The sequence below is a fragment of the Taudactylus pleione genome, unplaced genomic scaffold (assembly GCF_031769625.1).
Source record: "Taudactylus pleione unplaced genomic scaffold, aTauple2 ptg000048l, whole genome shotgun sequence".
Classification (NCBI taxonomy): Eukaryota; Metazoa; Chordata; class Amphibia; order Anura; family Myobatrachidae; genus Taudactylus; species Taudactylus pleione.
Genome location: NW_028284450.1, coordinates 2,125,100 through 2,146,803, shown reverse-complemented (window position 1 = coordinate 2,146,803; position 21,704 = coordinate 2,125,100). Strand labels below are relative to the sequence as shown.

The 21,704-nt window shown below is 42.7% G+C and overlaps 1 protein-coding gene across 2 annotated transcripts in view; it reads right to left on the bottom strand.

Moving 5' to 3' along the window:
- LOC148537611 (E-selectin-like) overlaps nt 1–21,704 on the bottom strand; it is a 228,256-nt gene that overhangs the window by 158,118 nt on the left and 48,434 nt on the right. For both annotated transcript variants that reach the window (XM_088460535.1, XM_088460536.1), the window contains one exon: nt 7,687–7,872. In XM_088460535.1, coding sequence (XP_088316661.1) covers nt 7,687–7,872 — 186 coding nt within the window. The remainder of the gene's footprint in view (nt 1–7,686; nt 7,873–21,704) is intronic.

Sequence of the window (21,704 nt, the reverse complement as noted above, 5' to 3'; positions counted from 1 at the left end):
GGCCTGCCGGGCCAGGAAGGTTCTTGCCCCATAAACGACTAGACATTAATATGATTCAGTGTTTCCGGTGTGGTGACTTCGGCCATATTTCCGCTAATTGTTCACTTACAACTGAACCTATGCAATGTGATACTGCTCATGTCTACCGCAGGGGGTCTTTCTTTGCACAGACAGCCTGTACGGCTGACCGACAGGCTGAGACTGATAAGCACATGTGTGTACTCACTGTAGATGGCAACCGAGTAGAGGCACTGTTAGACTCTGGTAGCTTGGTGACACTTATAAAAGCTGAGCTGGTGAACCCCTTGAGGCGTAAGGGGAAAACTGTTGGTGTGACCTGCATACATGGGGATACTCGATATTTTGTTACTGCCGAGGTGAACATCGAGACACCATGTGGTTCTGTTATAGTTTCTGTGGGTTTGGTGCCTGGTCTGATGTGCGATGCAATATTGGGGAGAGACTTTGCTCACTTCTGGAAGTTGTGGGAAAGTCGTTTTGTTCCAGAAGTGAACAACCGCGATCCATTTGAGAAGGTTGTCGATGTAGTGGAGGAGGGAGTTTCTTCTGAGTCAGTTATTCCCTTTTTCTACTATGATTGGCGAACTAGAGAATGCAGAGCGTGACGGTGGTCCGCCAACTGATGTGCCTCCCATTGAGGTGGGAAGTGTTGTTGGGCCAGTTGATCGTCTGCCTGATTTAGAGGTCAGAAGAGAGGTCTTTGTCGTGGAGCAGTTGAATGACCCTACTTTGGTAAAAGCCAGGGAGAATGTAAAAGTAGTTGATGGTTAACCCATAGACCCTGATAGTCCTTTGTCCTATCCCCACATGGTAATGTGTCAGGATTTGTTATATCAGGTGACTAAGAAGGTGGAAGATGTTGTGGAACAACTAATAGTTCCCAAAGCCTACAGAAGAACAGTGTTGGATCTGGCCCATGGTCATATAACGGCAGGCCGTCTAGGGGTAGAGAAAACCACTGAGCGAATAATGCAGAGGTTTTTCTGGCCCGGGCTTCATAAAGAGATATCTGACTTTTGCGCATCCTGCCCTGAGTGTCAGTATCATGCTCCCAGACCACATTTTAAGGGTCCACTAGTTCCATTGCCTATTATAGAGGTGCCGATAGTGAGAGAGCACCTGAAACAGGCTCAACAGGCACAGCAGAGGGTATACAACCGCAATGCTCGGTTACGCAGCTTTGCTCCTGGGGACAGAGTGTTAGTATTGGTTCCCACTGTGGAAAATAAACTTTTGGCTAAATGGCAAGGGCCCTTTGAAATCTTAGAAATAGTGGGGCAGGTCAATTACAAAGTTTACCAGCCGGGCAAAAGAAAGCCGGAACAGATATACCATATAAATATACCATGGAAAGATAGAACGGCACTGTCGGCCGTCCGAGCCCCTCCAGTAAATCCAGGGCCCTTAGTTCCCGAAGTGACAGTGGCAAAAACCCTGTAGGCAATTCAACAACTAGAGGTCAAGGTGTTTCTGATCAGAAATAGGGTGCTGTTCTCTGACGTACCCGGGAAAACCTCGGTCATTAAACATGACATCATCACTGACCCAGGGGTTAAAGTTAATCTGAAGCCCTATAGGTTGCCAGAAGCACAAAGAGAATCGGTGTCGAAAGAAATTAAAAATATGCTAGAGTTAGGGGTTATTGAAGAATCACATAGTGAATGGTCAAGTCCCATTGTGTTGATTCCAAAGCCCGACGGGAGTGTGCGTTTCTGCAATGACATCCGAAAGTTGAACAGTGTTTCAAAATTCGATGCCTACCCGATGCCAAGAGTGGATGAGTTGATTGAGAGACAAGGGACGGCAAGGTATTTAACCACTCTTGACCTAATCAAAGGGTATTGGCAAGTACCGTTAACCGAGAGCGCCAAACAAAAGACAGCTTTTTCAGCGCCAGAGGGCTTGTTTCAGTACAAGATGTTGCCCTTCGGGCTACATGGGGCACCTGTTACCTTCCAAAGAATGATGGACAGGATTCTAAGGCCCCATAGACGGTATGCGGCTGCTTATCTGGATGACGTGGTCATTCATAGTCCTGAATGGCAGTCTCACTTACCCAGGGTACAAGCAGTTTTGGACTCCATCTATAAGGCAGGTTTGACAGCCAACCCAAAAAAGTGTTGTCTAGGCATGGAGGAAGTAAAATATCTGGGATACACCATTGGCAGAGGCCTGATAAAGCCTCAGCTCAATAAAGTTGATGCCATACAAAACTGGCCACGGCCTCTGAATAAGAAGCAGGTGAGAGCCTTCTTGGGAATTACGGGGTACTACAGGAGGTTTATACCCAACTTTGCCACCATGGCAGTCCCACTGACTGACCTGACCAAAGGCAAACAAAAAGTCATGGTAGAATGGAGTCTTGAGGCGGAGAAAGCTTTTCAGGAGTTGAAAGTAGCGTTGTGTTCCCAACCAGTCCTGATGACTCCTAATTTTGACAGGGAATTCATAGTACAAACCGATGCATCAGAAGTAGGTATAGGAGCGGTCCTGTCCCAGAACAAGGAGGGTGAGGAACACCCTATTTTCTATCTAAGCAGAAAGTTGAATGTACATGAGAGAAACTATGCCACAGTGGAGAAGGAGGCGTTGGCCATAAAGTGGGCGTTAGAGGCTCTCAGGTACTACTTGGTTGGAAGAAAGTTCAAATTGATCACTGACCATGCCCCTTTGAAGTGGATGTCCGAAAATAAAGACAGTAATGCGAGAATTACGAGATGGTTCTTGGCGTTACAAACTTTAAAATTTTCAGTGGAACACAGGCCAGGAAGCCAGCTGGCCAATGCTGATGCGTTGTCACGCGTTCATTGTTTGGGGGCTTCAGTTGTTCCGCCCCACAGGTCGAAACAAAGACGGGGGATATGTGATAGGATCATTGGTAAAGTGGTCTGTGGCAGGTACATTTGTCCCAGATTCCTGTCTTATGTGTTTTAAACCTCCAGGAGAAAGTCTGCATTGTAGCAGGCTTGAGTCTCGGCTTTTTGAAAAGCCGGTTTGGGACCTGGGGGTTGTGGGTGAGAGGAGAGGGAGGGCTCCACCCACGGCCACTCCAGGTTTTGGTTCTCGCAGCCTGGTAACAGGCTGGTTAGGGTTTCCACCTGAGAGTGGCCAATATAAGCCTAGTGTGTTTAGGGCTGAGTCTCTCACCTGGGAGAGCAGACAGGGAGTTTGCTCAGAGACACTTGAAAACCTATCCATGAGTGTTGTGCTGTGCTTTTGTTGCTGGCGAGGGCATTAGGCCCTGCCAGGTCCTGGTAGTGAGGGAACTACCTGTGAAGTTAGTGCCCCGACAGGGCTAGGATTTATGTTTATGTTTTCTTTATGTTATTTCTGACATTGTACAATAAAGACTGGCGCCGACCAGCTTGTACTTGCATCCAGACTGGTGTGCTGCTTCCCTGCTGCTGTGTGTGTGTGTGTAAGGAAGGAGTCCTCTACCCAGGAGAGGGACCCCCTAACCTAACTGTGTCACACAAGATAGTTACAATAATACTAATCTGTCAAATATTACTTATCACCAATACACTATGTTTTATTGACCTTACACACACACAATATATATACAAAAACAATAATGTTTGTAGACACTATCATTACATTATGAACAACAAATAGAAATCTTGATAATGGCACCTTTATTGTTTTACGATCACATGGGTGATGAGACCTATAATTAACTAATATATGTTATTTTAGGAGTTAATGGAGGCAATTTTCTTTTCTCTTTTCTATCTTCTTTTTCTTCTTGTTATTTTTGAAATGATATGATTACATATCAGATGTACTTTTATTCCACTTAAATAACACATGCTATGAAACACATAACCAATTTAGAGTGATCACTCAATATTAATGATCAACACATATTTAATTTATCCCTTTTTCTATACAAGTTTTTAAATTAATCACATTATTTTCCACGTTTATGCTAATTTTCACCTTTATATATTTTTTATTAATGTTCTTTCAAATAATTTTTTACACCAGACATTACAGTATTCACTTAACGGGGGGACAAAACATACCCCTCCTTTGATTATTTCTCATGTTTACAGTTAACATAACGATTCACTAATATATACTTATAATTTCACCATCACAGTATCACCCTACAATTCTTTCATGGTTTCAATTTTTAATATTATTATAATTGGTTTGTGTTCCTGATATCCTCACTATTAAATTATTGTGCTTCTTAGGATTAATAGGCTGATTTTAATGAGTATATATACTAATGTTATAGATTAATTAATTATACAGTAACAACATACAAATGGGAATTATTAGATCAGATTCAATAATGTTTCTGTTATGAATGGACCTAGATACGAATGGATATTAGACTTAAGGAAGGAACATAGCATATACATATTGGATGATACGTATATAATTTTGATTAAAATATCTAGCAATAATGGATACTAACATTGGCATAGGTTAATAGGGATCTATCTATCTATATGTATTTTCATACCGCTATGGGTTAATAGGGATAATTTCCCTTCCCTTAGAATTATTCGAGACAGCACCATCTAATGGATAAACTATGGAGTCGGGGGTAAACCCATTAATTATGTGATTGTTCTAAGTAGTCATGTGACTAAGGGACACACTTTCATTGGTCCCCAGATATGAATATAGTGTGGCAGGATGTAGGCGATCGTCTTGCCTTGAGGAAGCTAATTAGCAAAACGCGCGTCGGCAGTATACCCGCCGCGTGATACTTGTGCCTTACAATCCAATGATGTAATATTTGTCCACTTACAGGACACATCAATAGGAAGATTTTATTCATGTCCAGTTACAGGACACTTTAGCTGGCAGAATCCGTCTGTTGCTAATATTATTAGTGACGAGAGATAGCAATATCATTGTAAGACGCTGATTACATAACTACAGCTTGCACATGTATGTCCAGTTACAGGACACCTTAGTTGATAGAATCCACTTACTCCTAACGCCATCAGTGAAGGGAGATAGCAACACTTTTGCAAAATACTGAATGTGTAAACTTAAACCTGCATGCAATTAATAGTAATAAAGATATTAACCCTATTTGCTGACATTAATCAGAGGGGCAGCAACATTGTTGCACAACAGTAATACTGCAACTTTGAACTAATGCTCCAAATGAAATACACGCTGAACCTGTTATATTTCTTAATCTAACCGAATATTTGTCCAGTTACAGGACACACTAATAGGGAGATACCTTGTCCGCATGTTCAGTTATAGGACAAGTTAATTGATAGATTCCACCTATGTCAGTAGGTTTTAGTCAGTGAGTAAGTGGTATGTTATGTTATATTTGCAGGATACAGACAGTACAACCATTGCCTATGTAAAGCAAATGTGAATCTATCAGATAATACTGTTATAAAACATTAACATCACAATCATGGACCAGCGTTCTAAATATAACACCCTGAATGCGGAGGATTTGATGCAATTCAGCTTAATTTAATTATATAATATTTGCCCAGTTACAAGACACATTAATAGGAAGAACTTCCCTGCATGTCTAATTAAAGGATTACCTCTCTGACAAGAATTTAGATGTACTTGTGATTATGATTAAAGGAGAAAGAAACACTGTTGCAAGATTTTGACAGTGTAACTGTGCCCTTTTATGAAATTAATGTGAATAAGGACTCAATTCAATAATGTAATACACGCCCAGTAATGGGATACATTAATAGAGAGCTTCCCTGTTATATCCACTTATGGGATAAGGATGTTTGAAGAAATCTGCATGTGTAAAGAATATGATATATATAATGTTCCCATTAGTAGATATCTCATTGCACATGTAACATTCGGAGATTCCATCTCTACCTGTGGACAACATTAAAAAGGGAAAGCAAGAATGTTGCAGTAGATCAACACTGTAACTTATTTAATCACAGTGGAACAGTGATGCAGGGATATATGCCAATTATATAACACACAATTATATTTGTTATCAATATTCCCATATATATATATGGTAACTGTGAACAAGTACGGTAACCCTATTTAAATTGACAGACATACTAAGGGATAGAACCCTGTACATGACTGATATTATATATATCTAATTTGTTATTTGGGAAGCTGTCGGCTTTAAGGCACTGACAAACAACAATATCACTTATAAAGAATACCAATTAATAATAATTTCACGCGGTAGGGTATATTTTTTAAATTTTAAATCTAATTCCTTTCTTTTTTTCATTACTAATATTTTCAACACTATATTTTATAATATTTTTCAATTTTTATTTCGCTAACTGTAGTTTCCAATAAACTCTTTTTAATGTGACATACACTGCTGTCTGGGGGGATGACACGGTGACACACACTGTAGCCTGGGGGTTTGTACTGTACATTGACCCTTTGTCTCTCTCCAAGGCTTAGAGGCCAATGTAACAATGTTAAGAGTTTTGCCCCGATAACTTTTCATTTCTTATACCTGCATATTACGGCAATAAGAAATGTTAAAATCAGGGCAATTTTCCAAGGCTGTCCTTCAGATCCTTCTTTGAGCAATTAATTAGTCAAGGCAGTGATTTGATCCGCTATTCCTCCCTAATGGTCCATCTCACTCCCTTCATGTTTCTCCCCATCACCTTGCTCTCTGTCCCACCTCCTTTCTCTTGTGCCTCACTTTTCTTTTACAGTTACAATCTGTTGGAACTTAGGACCTGATTAGATACGTACGCTCTCACCCAGCGTAGACGGCAAGGCAGGCGATCGCACGGCAAGGCATAAGCAAACCCACTATGTCTTGGCGTGCGATCGCTTTGTGTATGCAGATGCCCAACAAGCCTGTCATAAGACGCCCACTTTCGCACATCATCTTCAGGAAGTGTATGCAGCCATCGGTACATCGGGTACCATCGGAAGCGAATGCAGAGCTTGAGGTTGAATATACCCTGCTGCAAGCACTGTGATCACTTCAGTGTGAAATACAACCAGGTGATGTTTACTATGACGCTGCCTGTGAATTATGCACGCCTCTAAAATGGCATTGAGATGCTCAGGCATGCCTGCGTTCGCATAGTAGCCAGCCCCTGTTACCACCCACAAATGGCTTCTCATGTCACTCACTCTGCTGGAAAGTCTATGCGCAATGACTGAATTCTTCCCGATCTCTAGCACTGGTTCGCACACGCGCACTGCGATGCATGCGCAGAATGGGAAAATCGGCCAGCGAACGCATCCTAGCAAGCGGCTCTGAATCAGGTCCTTAGTTCTCACTACAAGGATAGCCAGTTATGTATTTCTAGATTTATGCAGGTAATTGATTTACAGTAAGTTTGATAAAGTGAGTTATAATTGCAAATTGAAACAGTGGTAAGTGATTAAAGACTTCCTACAGTAAGAATGTCTGTTCTTAGCCTAAATATTAGTGGTGGCAGAGTGAGATAGATTATTGGGGCTTTTAATACACAGCTGTGGCTCTGGTTAGGAATTGAACTCATGTTGTAAGTAAGCAATGCTAACCACTGAGCCATTAAGCAGCCGCAAGTACTGCTTGCATCACTAATTTATATAACTCTGTTACTTAAAATTTTCTTATAAATATTAAATGTCATACTTTCTCTACTAGTTAAACGATAAAACATGGAATCCATAAAATGGCATTATTACAGTGTTACTGTACACTTAACAATAGTTAATTACCTAAACATGTTGGTGCAGATCCCGACCATTCTCCTGAGTTTTGGCACAATAGTGATTTTGATCCTTTCATTTCAAATCCCTCTTCACAACTGAATCTACAAATGGATTTATACTGGAATTCTTCAAATGTATCAGTACAGTAGAATTGTCCATGTTCTGCACTCTGTAAAGCCATGCATGATACAACTGCAACCAAAGAAAATAAAATGTAGTATGAAAATATACATACAGGTATTCAAAATATGTATCATGTAGCATAAGTGCTATAGCACTTATTAAAGATGTAAAAAGTATAAAAATCTATAAATTATAATCCCAGTATTAGAGACTTCACACATCTGCAAATTTACAAGTCCACGCTTCTACATACAAAGACACAGCATCAGTCACAGATACTTCAGTTATAGGTCTTCTGAGTAACCCTATGTTTGTGCAGATAGGCCACCGGGAAACTAAGACTATAGAGCCTGTTTTCGTGTGTATGGGATCGCAGGCGCAGGATGAGGCATCAGTGGTGTAACTGGGGTATTTGGCAAGTTAAAAAATTGACCCCTTTCCAAGTATGTGTGCTCACATGAAAAATTGGGCATGGCCACTGAAAAATGGGGTCGTGTCAACATGACGGCACTCTGGGAACATTCCTTTCCATTCCATATGCACCTTAATGCACCCAGTAGTAGTGCCCCTTATGCAATACCCCTTGTAGTAGTGCCCCTCTTGCAATGCCCACTATAGTAGTGCTCATTATGCGATGTACCCAGTAACAGTGCCCCTTATGCAATGCCCCCAGTAGTAGTGCCCCTTATGCAATGCCCCCAGTAGTACTGCACATTATGCAGAGCCCCCAGTGGAGCCCCTTATGCAGTACACCTTATACAGTGCCCCTTATGCAGTGCCCCAGTAGTGTGCTTTAAACAGTGCACCCAGTAGTGCCCTTTATAAAGAGCCACCAGTAGTGCATCTTATACAGTTCCCCCTGTAGTGGTCCCCCCTATGCAGTGCCCCAGGCCAGTAGTGCCCCTTGTACAGTGCCTCCGGCCAGTAGTGCCCCTTTACAGAGCTCCTGACAAGTAGTGCCCTTTATACAGTGCCACCGGCCAGTAGTGCCCCTTCTGCAGTGCCCCCCGGCCAGTAGTGTCCCTTACATATATAACACAAAACAAAATACTTATCCGAATCCCAGCTCCTGCGCCTGCAACCGTCCTGCTCTGCACTATGGGAGAGAGGCTTCATGATGTCTCTCCCTTCACCCACTGCGGGAGCCTGAAGGCAGAGCTAATGAGTGAGCTCCAGCCCAGCTTTGGCCCTGGGAGAAGCAGCCAATGAGAGTCTGTCTGTGGTGTGTTTGTTTTACTGTGCAGTGTGGACCTACACTTACTGAAACTACTGACCTGGATCTTGGCCGGCGGCACCCCCCCACGCTGCCGGTCCGATGGAGCCCAGGGCATGTGCCCCGTCCGACCCCTTCCTAGTTATGCCACTGTGCAGCATGCCCCCGAAACAGTAGTGACACAGGTGTCTATTTACTAAGCCTTGGATGGAGATAAAGTGCACGGAGGTAAAGTACCAGCCAACCAGCTCTTTACTGTAATTTTTCAAACACACCGTATGACATGGTAGTTAGGAGCTGATTGGCTGGTACTTTAGTTTCATTCACTTTATCTCCATCCAAGGTTTAGTAAATAGACCCCACATTCTACATTACCTCCCCCAAATACTCCCTTTTGTAATGTATCTTGACACATGCGCAGTTTACCTGTAATCACTCAACTCTGTAAATATCACCATACTGTAGTGTATAACTCTGAATCAGGCCCACTGCAACATGTGTCGAAGCTGGGTAATTGGCTGAGACAGGATCGGTTTAAAATTAAATCTGCGCGATGCCATTTTGCGAATGGCAATGAGACGCCATTTTGCAACTGGCCACCCAGCGCCATTTTAGTGAATCTCGCCCATTAAGTACATACGGCGATGCTATTATTTAGCGTCGTGCGATTCCCACGCAATAGAAAGAAGTTAAAAGTCCCCATCATATAAATACAGACAGTCACTAAAACATATAAAATGATTAACCCTGCAAAACACGTACCATGGTGTACTCCACAAACACATAGTCGCACAGCGCTAACTAGCGTCTTTTCTTAATTCCCCGATACTTAAACACTGCACACTTACATAAAAGGTTCCCTAGCATTAAAGTGTAATATTCAAGGTTTATTCAGTAATTATTAATGTTGTGAAATAAAGGTTATTTGATATCTAAGGTTAAGTGCATGGTAAGCAGACCGTGTTTGGTGTTGTACTGATCCACTGTGTCTCAACAGATTTCCAGTATCATCGGTGAGAAGATCGCAACATGCATCTGCAAACTATGGATTATAGAGAGTTAAAACATTAAAATGTACTCTGTAATGTTGCCAGCTTAGATTAGCATGCAGCGGGAAAAAGGACACAAAGGGCTGTTGGAGGCTGTTTGTGTGCATTCGAATTGACCTATGAACTATACTGTAACAGAAGAACCAGGAAGAAGAACCAATGGAATCATGCCAAATTGTTCTATTGTATTGCCTATCCCTGTAAGAGTATATATGTGGGCTCACTAAACTTGGATGCCAGTCTTCTTGCTGTGCTGTTGACGGAGGTTTCTAATGCTGATGCCGGTATCTGGGTCCAGAGCGCGTGCGTATGTAACAACTGTACCTTGAGTCTGTATGATTTATTTGACCTAATTGTCTTTAGATCACAGCATGTAACCATCTGTTTTTATATTGAATAATAACTTTTTGTGCTTTGGAACCACACTCAAAGTCTGAAAGCATTTATTTCTTGTGCGACTCATTACGCTAAATAGCGACAATTATTAGAAGGTATAGGCAGGATATTAGAAGGTATAGGCAGGATTTTAGAAGGTATAGACAGGCAGGAATCGATACAGGTCAGAACCATGTGACTAGGGGCCCTATTTACTACAATCCGCACTTCAAATGCGGTTGTAGCGTGATATTTTTGCCTAAATTCACATTGGAATCACAGGAATTTATCAAAAATCCCTTGCAGGGACAGAGCTTGCGATAAACACTGTCCCTGTGAATCCCCTCCGCAGTCTTATTACTTATCACAGTGAGCAGGTGTCCTCTGACTCACCAACCCCCCTCCCCAATGCGACCGCCGCCACCCTCCCTACAAGGGCAAATGTAAAAGAGTCTGAGTTTTAAAAAAGTGCATGTTTGTGGCAAAACACATGCAACTTTACATTTGCCAGACGTAATAGAGTGCAAGAAGGTGTAAAGTCGCATGAAATTCAAATAAAGCCTTCTGATCTTGTACAAACTCGCATCCAGATGTTTTTCCATGTAAAACATACAACTCTTACAATGTAATAAGGTGTGAGTTTAAAACTCACATAAAACTAGTTAAAAACATCGCAAAATAATAGACCTGCTTCATGATAGCGAGCCTGAGCAGCAGCATGTATAGCAGAAACCTACACAGCTCTGTGAGATCCATGTAGGATTCTGTATGTAAAAAAGTGTTAGATAATTTGAAAAAAAATACTCTGCCCCCCACCCCCACCCCCCCAAAAGCATAACCAGCACTGGGCTGTGTGAGCCGGTCCTAGTTGTGGAAATACGGGCACAGTCACAAAATGAGTAGAGAGGATTATCCACAACCAGCACTATCCACAACCAGTGCCGGGCTCTAACTAGAGGGTGTCACAAGAGGGTTAAGTACTTGTGGAGGTGAACCCGGGGTGGCTTCAGGGGAGTTTATAGGAGCAGGCGTCTGATATTGAAAGGACGCTGGTCTGAGATGTGTGTTGCTCATGAATGACCCACTGATGAAGAATTGGAGACAAGATACACCCGGAGTGGACTGTAGATACACCCAACAGGTAACTGGGACGTCCGGGAGGATCACATATTGTCAGGATAGCTTAAGCAGGGCTCCCTCTGGTGGTGGTAGTAGGGAGTGGCACCACTGGTATGCAGAGTGTCTGGGAGGCTGGAACCTGGAGCAGTATACTATATGTGAGACTCAGCAGGAACAAGGAATAGCAGGAAGCTCGGAGAACTAACACCCAGCTAGGCTGGGAACAATTTTGCACTGGCAATGAAAGGACTTCAGATCAGCCCTTAAATACCCAGAGGAAGTGCAAGATTGGTTGCTAGGGACTCCCAGGAATGCTCTGACTGTATTGGCTGAAAGGAGTTACCTGACCACATCCAAGATGGTGGCGCCCATGTTGTGCTGCAGCACTGCCAAGGTGTGCAATACTCACACTAGCAGCCAGGACACTATGCCTCCAGACCCCTGTAGCATGCAGTGCGGACCTCCATGTGCCTGCACCCCCATCAGAAGGACCCTGCCAGAGCTTCCGGAAAGGTAAGTGCCACTGACCCAACCCCTCACAGCCCTGGTCGTGACAGTACCCCCTCCTTTACAAGTGATCTCTGGGCACTTCTTGGGTTTCTCTGGGTTTTCAGAATGAAACTTAGCCACTAGACAAGATGCATTGACATCCTCACTCTTCACCCAACATCTCTCTTCCAGTCCATAACCCTTCCAATCCAGGAGATACTGGAGTTGACCATAACGGACTCCAGAATCCAGAATTTGTTTTATCTCGAAATCCCCTTTCGGTATGCACTTTCGGAGGTGATGGCATTACTTGAAGGAATCGGTTAAGGATCAAGGGTTTGAGCAAGGAGATATTGAAGGAGTTTGGGATCTTGAGGTAAGTGGGTAGCCTCAATTTATAGGCCACTGGGTTGATTATCTCAGTAATGGCAAAAGGCCCAATGAAGCGAGGGGAAAACTTCATTGAGGGTACCTGAAGTCGTAAGTTACAAGTAGAGAGCCAAACTTGATCCCCTACTTTCATGCTGGGAACAGACCTTCTTTTCTTGTCTGGCCCTAACTTGTAGCGACTGGATGTCTTCATTAAAGAGGAGTGGACTTGGGACCAGATTTGGGAGAATTGTTGTAACAAGGAATTGACTGCTGGGACATCGAAGAGTGGAAGACTTTGGAACCCAGCGACTCTGGGATGATGGCCGTTGACAACAAGAAATGGGGTTTGTCCGGTGGAGGAATGATATGAACTGTTATGTGCGAATTCCGCACAGGGTAAAGAAATTGCCCAATTATCCTGGGAAGAGGAAATATAAATTCTTAGGAATGTCTCTAGGTCCTGATTCACTCTCTCTGTGCACCCGTTGGTTTGGGGGTGATAGGCCATGGAGAACTTTAGCTTGACCTGTAGCGCTGAACATAAGGATCTCCAGAATTGGGCCATTAACTGGACTCCTCAGTCTGAAACAATTTTGGTCGGTAACCCATGCAGACAGAATATGTGAGAGATGAAGAGTTGGGCCAGATCAGGAGTGGAAGGTAGTTTTTTGAGTAGTATATAGTGCACCATCTTGGAAAAACGGTCGATCACTACCCAGATGGTAGTGTACCCATTAGAGACAGGGAGGTCAGTTACGAAATCCATGGATAGATGAGTCCAGGGATGGGACGGTATGGGTAGGGGTTGAAGTTCTCTGGCAGGAGCTTGATGGGATGTCTTGTACTGAGCACATTGGGCGCAAGAGAAAATAAATTCAGATATCTTGGCCTTCGTGGCAGGCCATCAATAGGACCTTTGGAGAAATTCTAAGGTTTTGCGAACCCCCGTGTGACCGGAGAAGTGAGATTTATGGGCCCATGTTAACAGCGGCCTCCTGGAAACACAAAGACTTTCTCCGGGGGATAAAAAAGACAAAAAGCGCTAATACCTATTTTAGAGATCGTATTAATTGCTGCATTCAAAATAAACCCAATGAAAAGCCTGCCCTCTACAGTGGGGAAAACTGGAAACTCCCCAAAAAACAGTGACAAATGTAAAAAGAAATAGTGGGCGCTAGTCAGGGTACAGTTAAAAAAGGTATTTAATAAGGAGCAATAGAAGTACCTCCAAGGGATAAAGACACATATAGAAATACATAAATGATGATATTCAAAACATGTAAATACAACAATTAAGAAAAAAATTAATAAATAAAATAAAAATATATAAATAAAAATAAAAATGAAAAAATAATAATAAATAAAAAATAACCAATAAGATAAATCCTAAAAAATGAAAAATACCTAATGAAGTTAATATGAAATAATAAATACACAGTATATGCATATACAATAATTATAAAACAGCATGCACCACTCCTCGTATGGTGCTGCACATAAGACTACATAAATGTATTAAACCACAGAGCAATTGCTGTTTGATAAACCCAGATGTAGCAATGTTACATCAATTAGGATACTAAAATCACTTAGCAAGAGAGATACACATATCCTTCAAAAAGCTGTATACATTTGTATCTGAAGTGATTCCTGCTAATATGTTCCCAAAAGAGAAAATTCTCTGAAGCAAGATGTAAATGGATCGTAGCTCATACGTGTATAGCAATCCCAGTTAGAGCTATAAATGGATCCAAACCAAATATTTGGTAATTAGAGGCTGTGGATATGCAGCATGGGTTGTCAGACGGGAGAGAGTAGATCACATGCATGTGTGTTTGTAAATGTTCTGCTCAGTTTCTCTGCCCTGAATGTGTCCCTTATATTCAGATCAAGTCCTGCATGGTCAGCAAGCTGGCAGCAATGTTTTACCAGTATGGTGGTCAAATCAGCAGGGACCCACGATCAGGGGGACAGTAGCCCATGTACTCAATGTCTCTCCACAGCGGGCACTCGTGTAACGCGTTTCTCCGCCTATACGCCCATCAGCGGTTTCCTCAGACAGTGTAGCACAAACACCCGGCAGTCGCTATAATAAATCCCGAGAGAAGGCGAATGTCGGTAGGGTCCTGGTGTAAAGTTCGAATGCTGGGCAGAGGTGGCTGGCACACTGGTTTGCTAGGGACGATAGTATTTGTTCTGCCAAGATTTTTAACCCGAGCTGGTTCCCACTGTGCTCAGACTGCTCTTCCTCCTAGCCACATCCAACCGGCACCAGAACCAGCACACCTCCAAACACTCCTATGGACAATGAAAGACCACGACACTGGCAGGAAGGCAGGGCTTCTGCTATCAAATGGCTCTAATGACAATAGAGTGCCAATCCAATGTAGTTCGCTGACCAATCTGGCTTCTTTTCCCAGGGTGATAATATAATTCAGGGCAGAGAAACTGAGCAGAACATTTACAAACACACATGCATGTGATCTACTCTCTCCCGTCTGACAACCCATGCTGCATATCCACAGCCTCTAATTACCAAATATTTGGTTTGGATCCATTTATAGCTCTAACTGGGATTGCTATACACGTATGAGCTACGATCCATTTACATCCTGCTTCAGAGAATTTTCTCTTTTGGGAACATATTAGCAGGAATCACTTCAGATACAAATGTATACAGCTTTTTGAAGGATATGTGTATCTCTCTTGCTAAGTGATTTTAGTATCCTAATTGATGTAACATTGCTACATCTGGGTTTATCAAACAGCAATTGCTCTGTGGTTTAATACATTTATGTAGTCTTATGTGCAGCACCATACGAGGAGTGGTGCATGCTGTTTTATAATTATTGTATATGCATATACTGTGTATTTATTATTTCATATTAACTTCATTAGGTATTTTTCATTTTTTAGGATTTATCTTATTGGTTATTTTTTATTTATTATTATTTTTTCATTTTTATTTTTATTTATATATTTTTATTTTATTTATTAATTTTTTCTTAATTGTTGTATTTACATGTTTTGAATATCATCATTTATGTATTTCTATATGTGTCTTTATCCCTTGGAGGTACTTCTATTGCCCCTTATTAAATACCTTTTTTAACTGTACCCTGACTAGCGCCCACTATTTATTTTTACATTTCTCCGGGGGAAGTTGAACGTTGATGGCAGCAAAAACTTTAGGTTCCAGAACTGGAGACACTGCTGATTCCTCTAGTGTGTTCTCGGAGGAGAGTGAACGCGATAGGGCATCGGCCTTCAGGTTTTGTGATCCCGGATGGAATGTTAGAGAGAAATCAAACCGGGAGAAAAAGATTGCCCACCTGGCCAAACGAGGACTGATGCAGTGGATTTTCTTTAGGAAGAGTAAGTTTCGATGGTCTGTGAACACTGAGATGGGATGTTTAGCCCCTTTGGGTAAGTACTGCCACTCCTCAAAAGCGAGTTTGACTGCTAGCAGTTCTTTTTCTCCTATGGGTTAATTCCTTTCCACTGGTAGGAACTTTTTGGAGAAGTATCCACAAGGTTGGATTCAGTTGTCCTTGAACCTCTGGGACAGTACTGCTACAACGGCCTTGGAAGAAGCATCCATCTCCAAAAAGAAAGGTCTCTCAATGTCAGGTCATCTCAGGATGGAAGCGGAGATAAATGCTTGTTTCAGCAACTGGAACGCTGATTCAGCTTTGTGAGGCCATCGAACGGGAACCGCTCCTTTCCGAGTCAGAGCGGATATCAGTGCCACTAGGGTAGAGAATCCCTTAATGAATCGTCTGTAATAATTGGCGAATCCTAGGAACCTCTGGACTGCTTTCAAGGAAGTAGGACGGGACCAGCCATGAATGGCTTGCATCTTCTTAGGATCCATTTTCAGCCCAGATCTGGATATTTTATATATCCCAAAAAAGAAATGGAAGGAACCTCAAAAACACATTTCTCAATTTTGCAAAACAAATGGTTTCTTCTGAGATGGGACAGTACTTCTTTCATGTGTTTCCGATGGCCGGGTGGCACCAATGGCGATCTGCCTTAGTCTTCTCCACTTGGCGTTCCCAGTGTCTAAGGTCTACTTTCTTGCAAAGTGAGATGACCTCATTCAGTGAGGAAGGAAGATCCCTAGTGGCGAGATCGTCCTCAGTCAGAAAGTCCACTCCAGAATGCAGCGATCAAGGCCTCCTCATTCCACCTCAGCTCTGAAGCCAGCATCTGGAACTGGACTACATACTGACTCATGGGGCGGTTGCCTTTGTGTAGTTGTAGAATCTCCGTGGCAGCTGATGTTGTTCTTCCTATCTCATCAAAGATTCTCCTAAAGGATGCCAGAAATTCAGGATAATTGTCCAGCAGAGGATCGGATCTTTCCCACTATGAAGAGATGTGTGATGTGTTTGTAACATCAGCACCAACAAACTATATTTAGTGGTGGCTGCATCAGCTGGTATGACTGTATGGCAATTGAGCCAAATGTTAGGTCAATTGGGGCATTTAGGGACAGATGCACCACAACAGAGACAGCTGACACCAAAGGGACCCCAGGCCAAGATTAATACACGTCAAAGTATCCCGCAAACAGATGTTTTTCGAGTTATTGAATGCAGGTACCCCAAGAAAAGAAATAGATGGGGTTGGGACTGATGTCTTGTTAAAAATGTGGTTAGCCTTGAAGAAGAAGGGTGGCAACACAACACTCACCAAGCAGATAGCAAAGAGTGATGTAGACGAGGAAGTAGTAGAGCAAGTGATTCCAACTGCTCCTCCCCGGAGCCCCTCCTCCATGCAATCACCCTATGCTGAGGTAAGGCAGAGCTAGACTAATTTTTGAGGACACTCCCTCCAACAGATACTCAAAAAATGGGAGGGTGGATTGTACCACAGCCTTATTCCTGGAACCACACTAAACTGCAGAAGTGCCAGGAGATCCCGTTTGAAAATAATCCAGTCTCTAGATGCTGAGAGAAAGGCTCCTGGATTTTGCTGATGTGATTGCTGTATCTACTAAATGAATCGACAATTGTAGCTAAGTATATTAAATTTACACTTTTATATTCAATTTGTTTGTTTAAGTATCATCTCTGGGAATCCACCCATCTGGGATCTTTTAGATTGAACCCACTTGTAACAATATATATATATATATATATATACTTGTACAATAGTCCGGCACTCACGAAGATCCGAGTCTGTATGTGCTCAGGTGCCTCCCACTGAGGAAAAGAATACAAGGCAAAAGGTAGTGGCACTCTGAGACTTAACAGCAGTTAGAAAACATACATCGTTTATTCCAAAATCAGGAACATAGACCAACGTTTCGGGGCAACAGCGCCCCTTTGTCACGGTAAGTGAACAAGAAATAAATACAGATCCTACCTTAAATACCACCAAGAAGCCCGCCAGTGAGGAAGCGTGTCAGGAAGCAGAAAGGGTGTGTGCGCGGCTGCAGAGTCCCTGGATGATGACGTCACCCCGTTGGTGACGCCCGGTTGTCCGGGTTACCAAGGACGCGAGCCAGCCTGTGTCACAAGAAGATATAGCTGGTAATCAACAACACATGTATAGCATGTGCAGGACACCAAACTGCAGTGAAATAGATTAGTTAAAACCACAACCCAGAGAACAGAATGCATAACCCGGAGGAGCAGGAAAGCTGAATTTAACGGAGACAGTGAACCAAGAAAAATTGTTAAATCTGGCTAATGATAGCCCAAAAATCTAAGGGAGGAAACAACAGCTCACAAAGGGTGTCTATAAATAATGGGCACAACATGATTGTCAATACAACTGGCATAAATAGTTACCAACCAAAAGGAATATACAAATAGGCCAATAGTATACGTGACCAATTCAATAGTACAATAGTGTACGGGACCAGTTCAACCAGAGGTCCAGTATACATAGTCCAAGTACTCAGAACACACTCCACGTAATTCTTTCATTCAGCCCATTGGGGCTGATGGTGTTCAAAAGATACATCCATTTAGTTTCCATTTGGAGGAGCTTGTTAGCACGATCACCCCCGGAGTTATCCAGAAGGCGTGTGAATGCCTTGATAGAGGCGTTAGTCGAGCAAATTTATATAAATCAGTTTTCCATGTCAGCTCATTGTAATGGTTCATTGGAATGAAGGACAGACCCTTGTTCAAGACATTGAGTTCGATCGGGCTAAGGTCTCTGGAGGACAAATTGTCCTTCATTCCAACAAACCATTACAATGAGCTGACATGGAAAATTGATTTATATAAATTTGCTCGTAAATTACGCCTTCAGGAACACTTCCAGAATATACCACCTGCACCAGCCTACGTACATCAGAACTTCATAAAATCTAAATCGAAGTTCGACCCACAATCGACTAACGCCTCTATCAAGGCATTCACACGCCTTCTGGATAACTCCGTGGTTAGATACAATGCTGCGGTGACCTCCAAGCACCATCATTTGTCCAAGGAAGAGTGGAAAGCATTACGAGATTTAGGTTCATATAGAGACATTATTATACGTCCCGCCGACAAGGGGGGTGGGATTGTAATAATGGACCTTAGTGCTTACAGATCTGAGATCTGTGCCCAATTGGTGGTTCTTGACACCTACAAATGCTTGCCTGCAGATCCGACAGAGCAATACAAGAGGGAATTAGATTCCATCCTCATGGAAGCCGTCTCCCAAGGTAAATTACCTAAAGAGTTGGCTACAGCACTTCAGCAGGACCACCCGGTGGTCCCTATTCTATTTACGGTCCCCAAGATCCATAAAGATCTAAGGCATCCCCGGGGCCGCCCTATTATCTCAGCTAGAAACTCCCTGTTTCAACCCATATCTGAATTTTTAGACACCGTACTCCACCCTTTGGTGATGAAACAAGAGACCTACATCAAAGATACCACTGGATTCATCAATCTTCTCAACTGAGTAGGTATGGTACCTAGAGGCACCCTGTTATGTGTGATGGACGTCAGCAGTTTTTACACCAGCATTCCCCATGAAGAGGGCCTTGCAGCTATGAGGGAATTCTTGGTTGAAGAGAACATGGAGTCGGTCGATCTGGACTTATTCTTATGTCTATTAGAACTCACTCTTAAAAGGAATTACTTTCTTTTCGATGGGGCATTTTTCCTCCAGCTCAACGGATGCGCAATGGGGAGTAATGTGGCCCCCTCCTACGCGAACATATTTATGTTCAAAGAGGAGAGGTATTCTTTAACCAACCTAAGGTTTCAAATTATATTTTCAGTTTTGCTCGCTATATTGACGACCTCTTTATGCTGTGGACGGGTGGTAGGGATCGATTCATTGAATTGATGGATAACATCAACAATAGAAACTCCCCCATCAGACTTACCTATCTCATTGATGAGTAAAGCATTAATTATTTGGATGTCCAAGTGAGCATTGATAATGCATCTATTAGTACCAAAGTATTCTCCAAACCGACGGATAAGAACACACTTTTGAGAGCCAACAGCCATCACCCACGTGCACTAATTAAAGGACTACCCAAGTTGCAAATGATTCGTGTGGCACGAATCACGAGCGATCGTGAATCCCTTGGAATTGAATTGGACAGAGTGATCAACAAGTTCCTAACTAGAGGCTATAAATTGAGCACCTTGCGTGAACAAAAGAAAGAAGTTATGGCGATACCCAGGCCCCAGTTGCTATCACCTCAAGTGAGGACCAATAGGGATATCATTCCGTGTGTTAGTGAATACAACACCACCAGTCCGGTTTTACCAAGGGCAACCAGGGCTTTATGGCCTATTGTCTCCACTGACCGGGACTTAAAGTGCTTTAAAGACAAGCGACCTATGACTTGTTTCACCCGTGGAAGGAACATTAAGGACATTACTAATTTTTCTAACACTTCAGGCCCCCAGAACTTTCTCTCTAAGGAGCCTGGTTGTTATAAGTGTCTCCGGGTTCTCCATTTAAGCATCCTCATACTGAACAACAATTTACCATCAAACATGTCTTGACCTGCACTTCTACATTTATTGTATATATTATCATCTGCCCTTGCGGTCAATATTACGTAGGGAAAACCATTAGGTCCCTACGCGATAGGATGGCACTACACCGCTCAGCCATTAAAGCGGCTTTGAGTGGGAAGAGCTCGGACCAGCCCGTAGCTCGACACTTTGGGGAGCAAAAGCATGACCTGGTGCAACTTCGACACATTGTAATCGACCATGTGCCTCAGTCCCTGAGGGTATGTGATCGTGCTAACAAGCTCCTCCAAATGGAAACTAAATGGATGTATCTTTTGAACACCATCAGCCCCAATGGGCTGAATGAAAGAATTATGTGGAGTGTGTTCTGAGTACTTGGACTATGTATACTAGACCTCTGGTTGAACTGGTCCCGTACACTATTGTACTATTGAATTGGTCACGTATACTATTGGCCTATTTGTATATTCCTTTTGGTTGGTAACTATTTATGCCAGTTGTATTGACAATCATGTTGTGCCAATTATTTATAGACACCCTTTGTGAGCTGTTGTTTCCTCCCTTAGATTTTTGGGCTATCATTAGCCAGATTTAACAATTTTTCTTGGTTCACTGTCTCCGTTAAATTCAGCTTTCCTGCTCCTCCGGGTTATGCATTCTGTTCTCTGGGTTGTGGTTTTAACTAATCTATTTCACTGCAGTTTGGTGTCCTGCACATGCTATACATGTGTTGTTGATTACCAGCTATATCTTCTTGTGACACAGGCTCGCTCGCGTCCTTGGTAACCCGGACAACCGGGCGTCACCAATGGGGTGACGTCATCATCCAGGGACTCTGCAGCCGCGCACACCCTTTCTGCTTTCTGACACGCTTCCTCACTGGCGGGCTTCTTGGTGGTATTTAAGGTAGGATCTGTATTTATTTCTTGTTCACTTACCTTGACAAAGGGGCGCTGTTGCCCCGAAACGTTGGTCTATGTTCCTGATTTTGGAATAAACGATGTATGTTTTCTAACTGCTGTTAAGTCTCAGAGTGCCACTACCTTTTGCCTTGTATATATATATATATATATATATATATATATATATATATATATATAATGTAAAAAAGGTCAGATGTGCGCCTAATAGTGTATCATTGTTACAAAATTTTACAACTGGTGCGCAAATCAAATATGCGTACCAAAAGAAAAAACTTTAGGGCTTATCTGAATTCTAGCTTGTAGGATTCTCACTGAACAGAGCGGAGCCTGGATCCCGTTGACTGGATAACCATCGAGGAGCTCATGCAGGCCGATGAGAGGAAAAAAATAAAATAGTGTAGTACTTTTACCT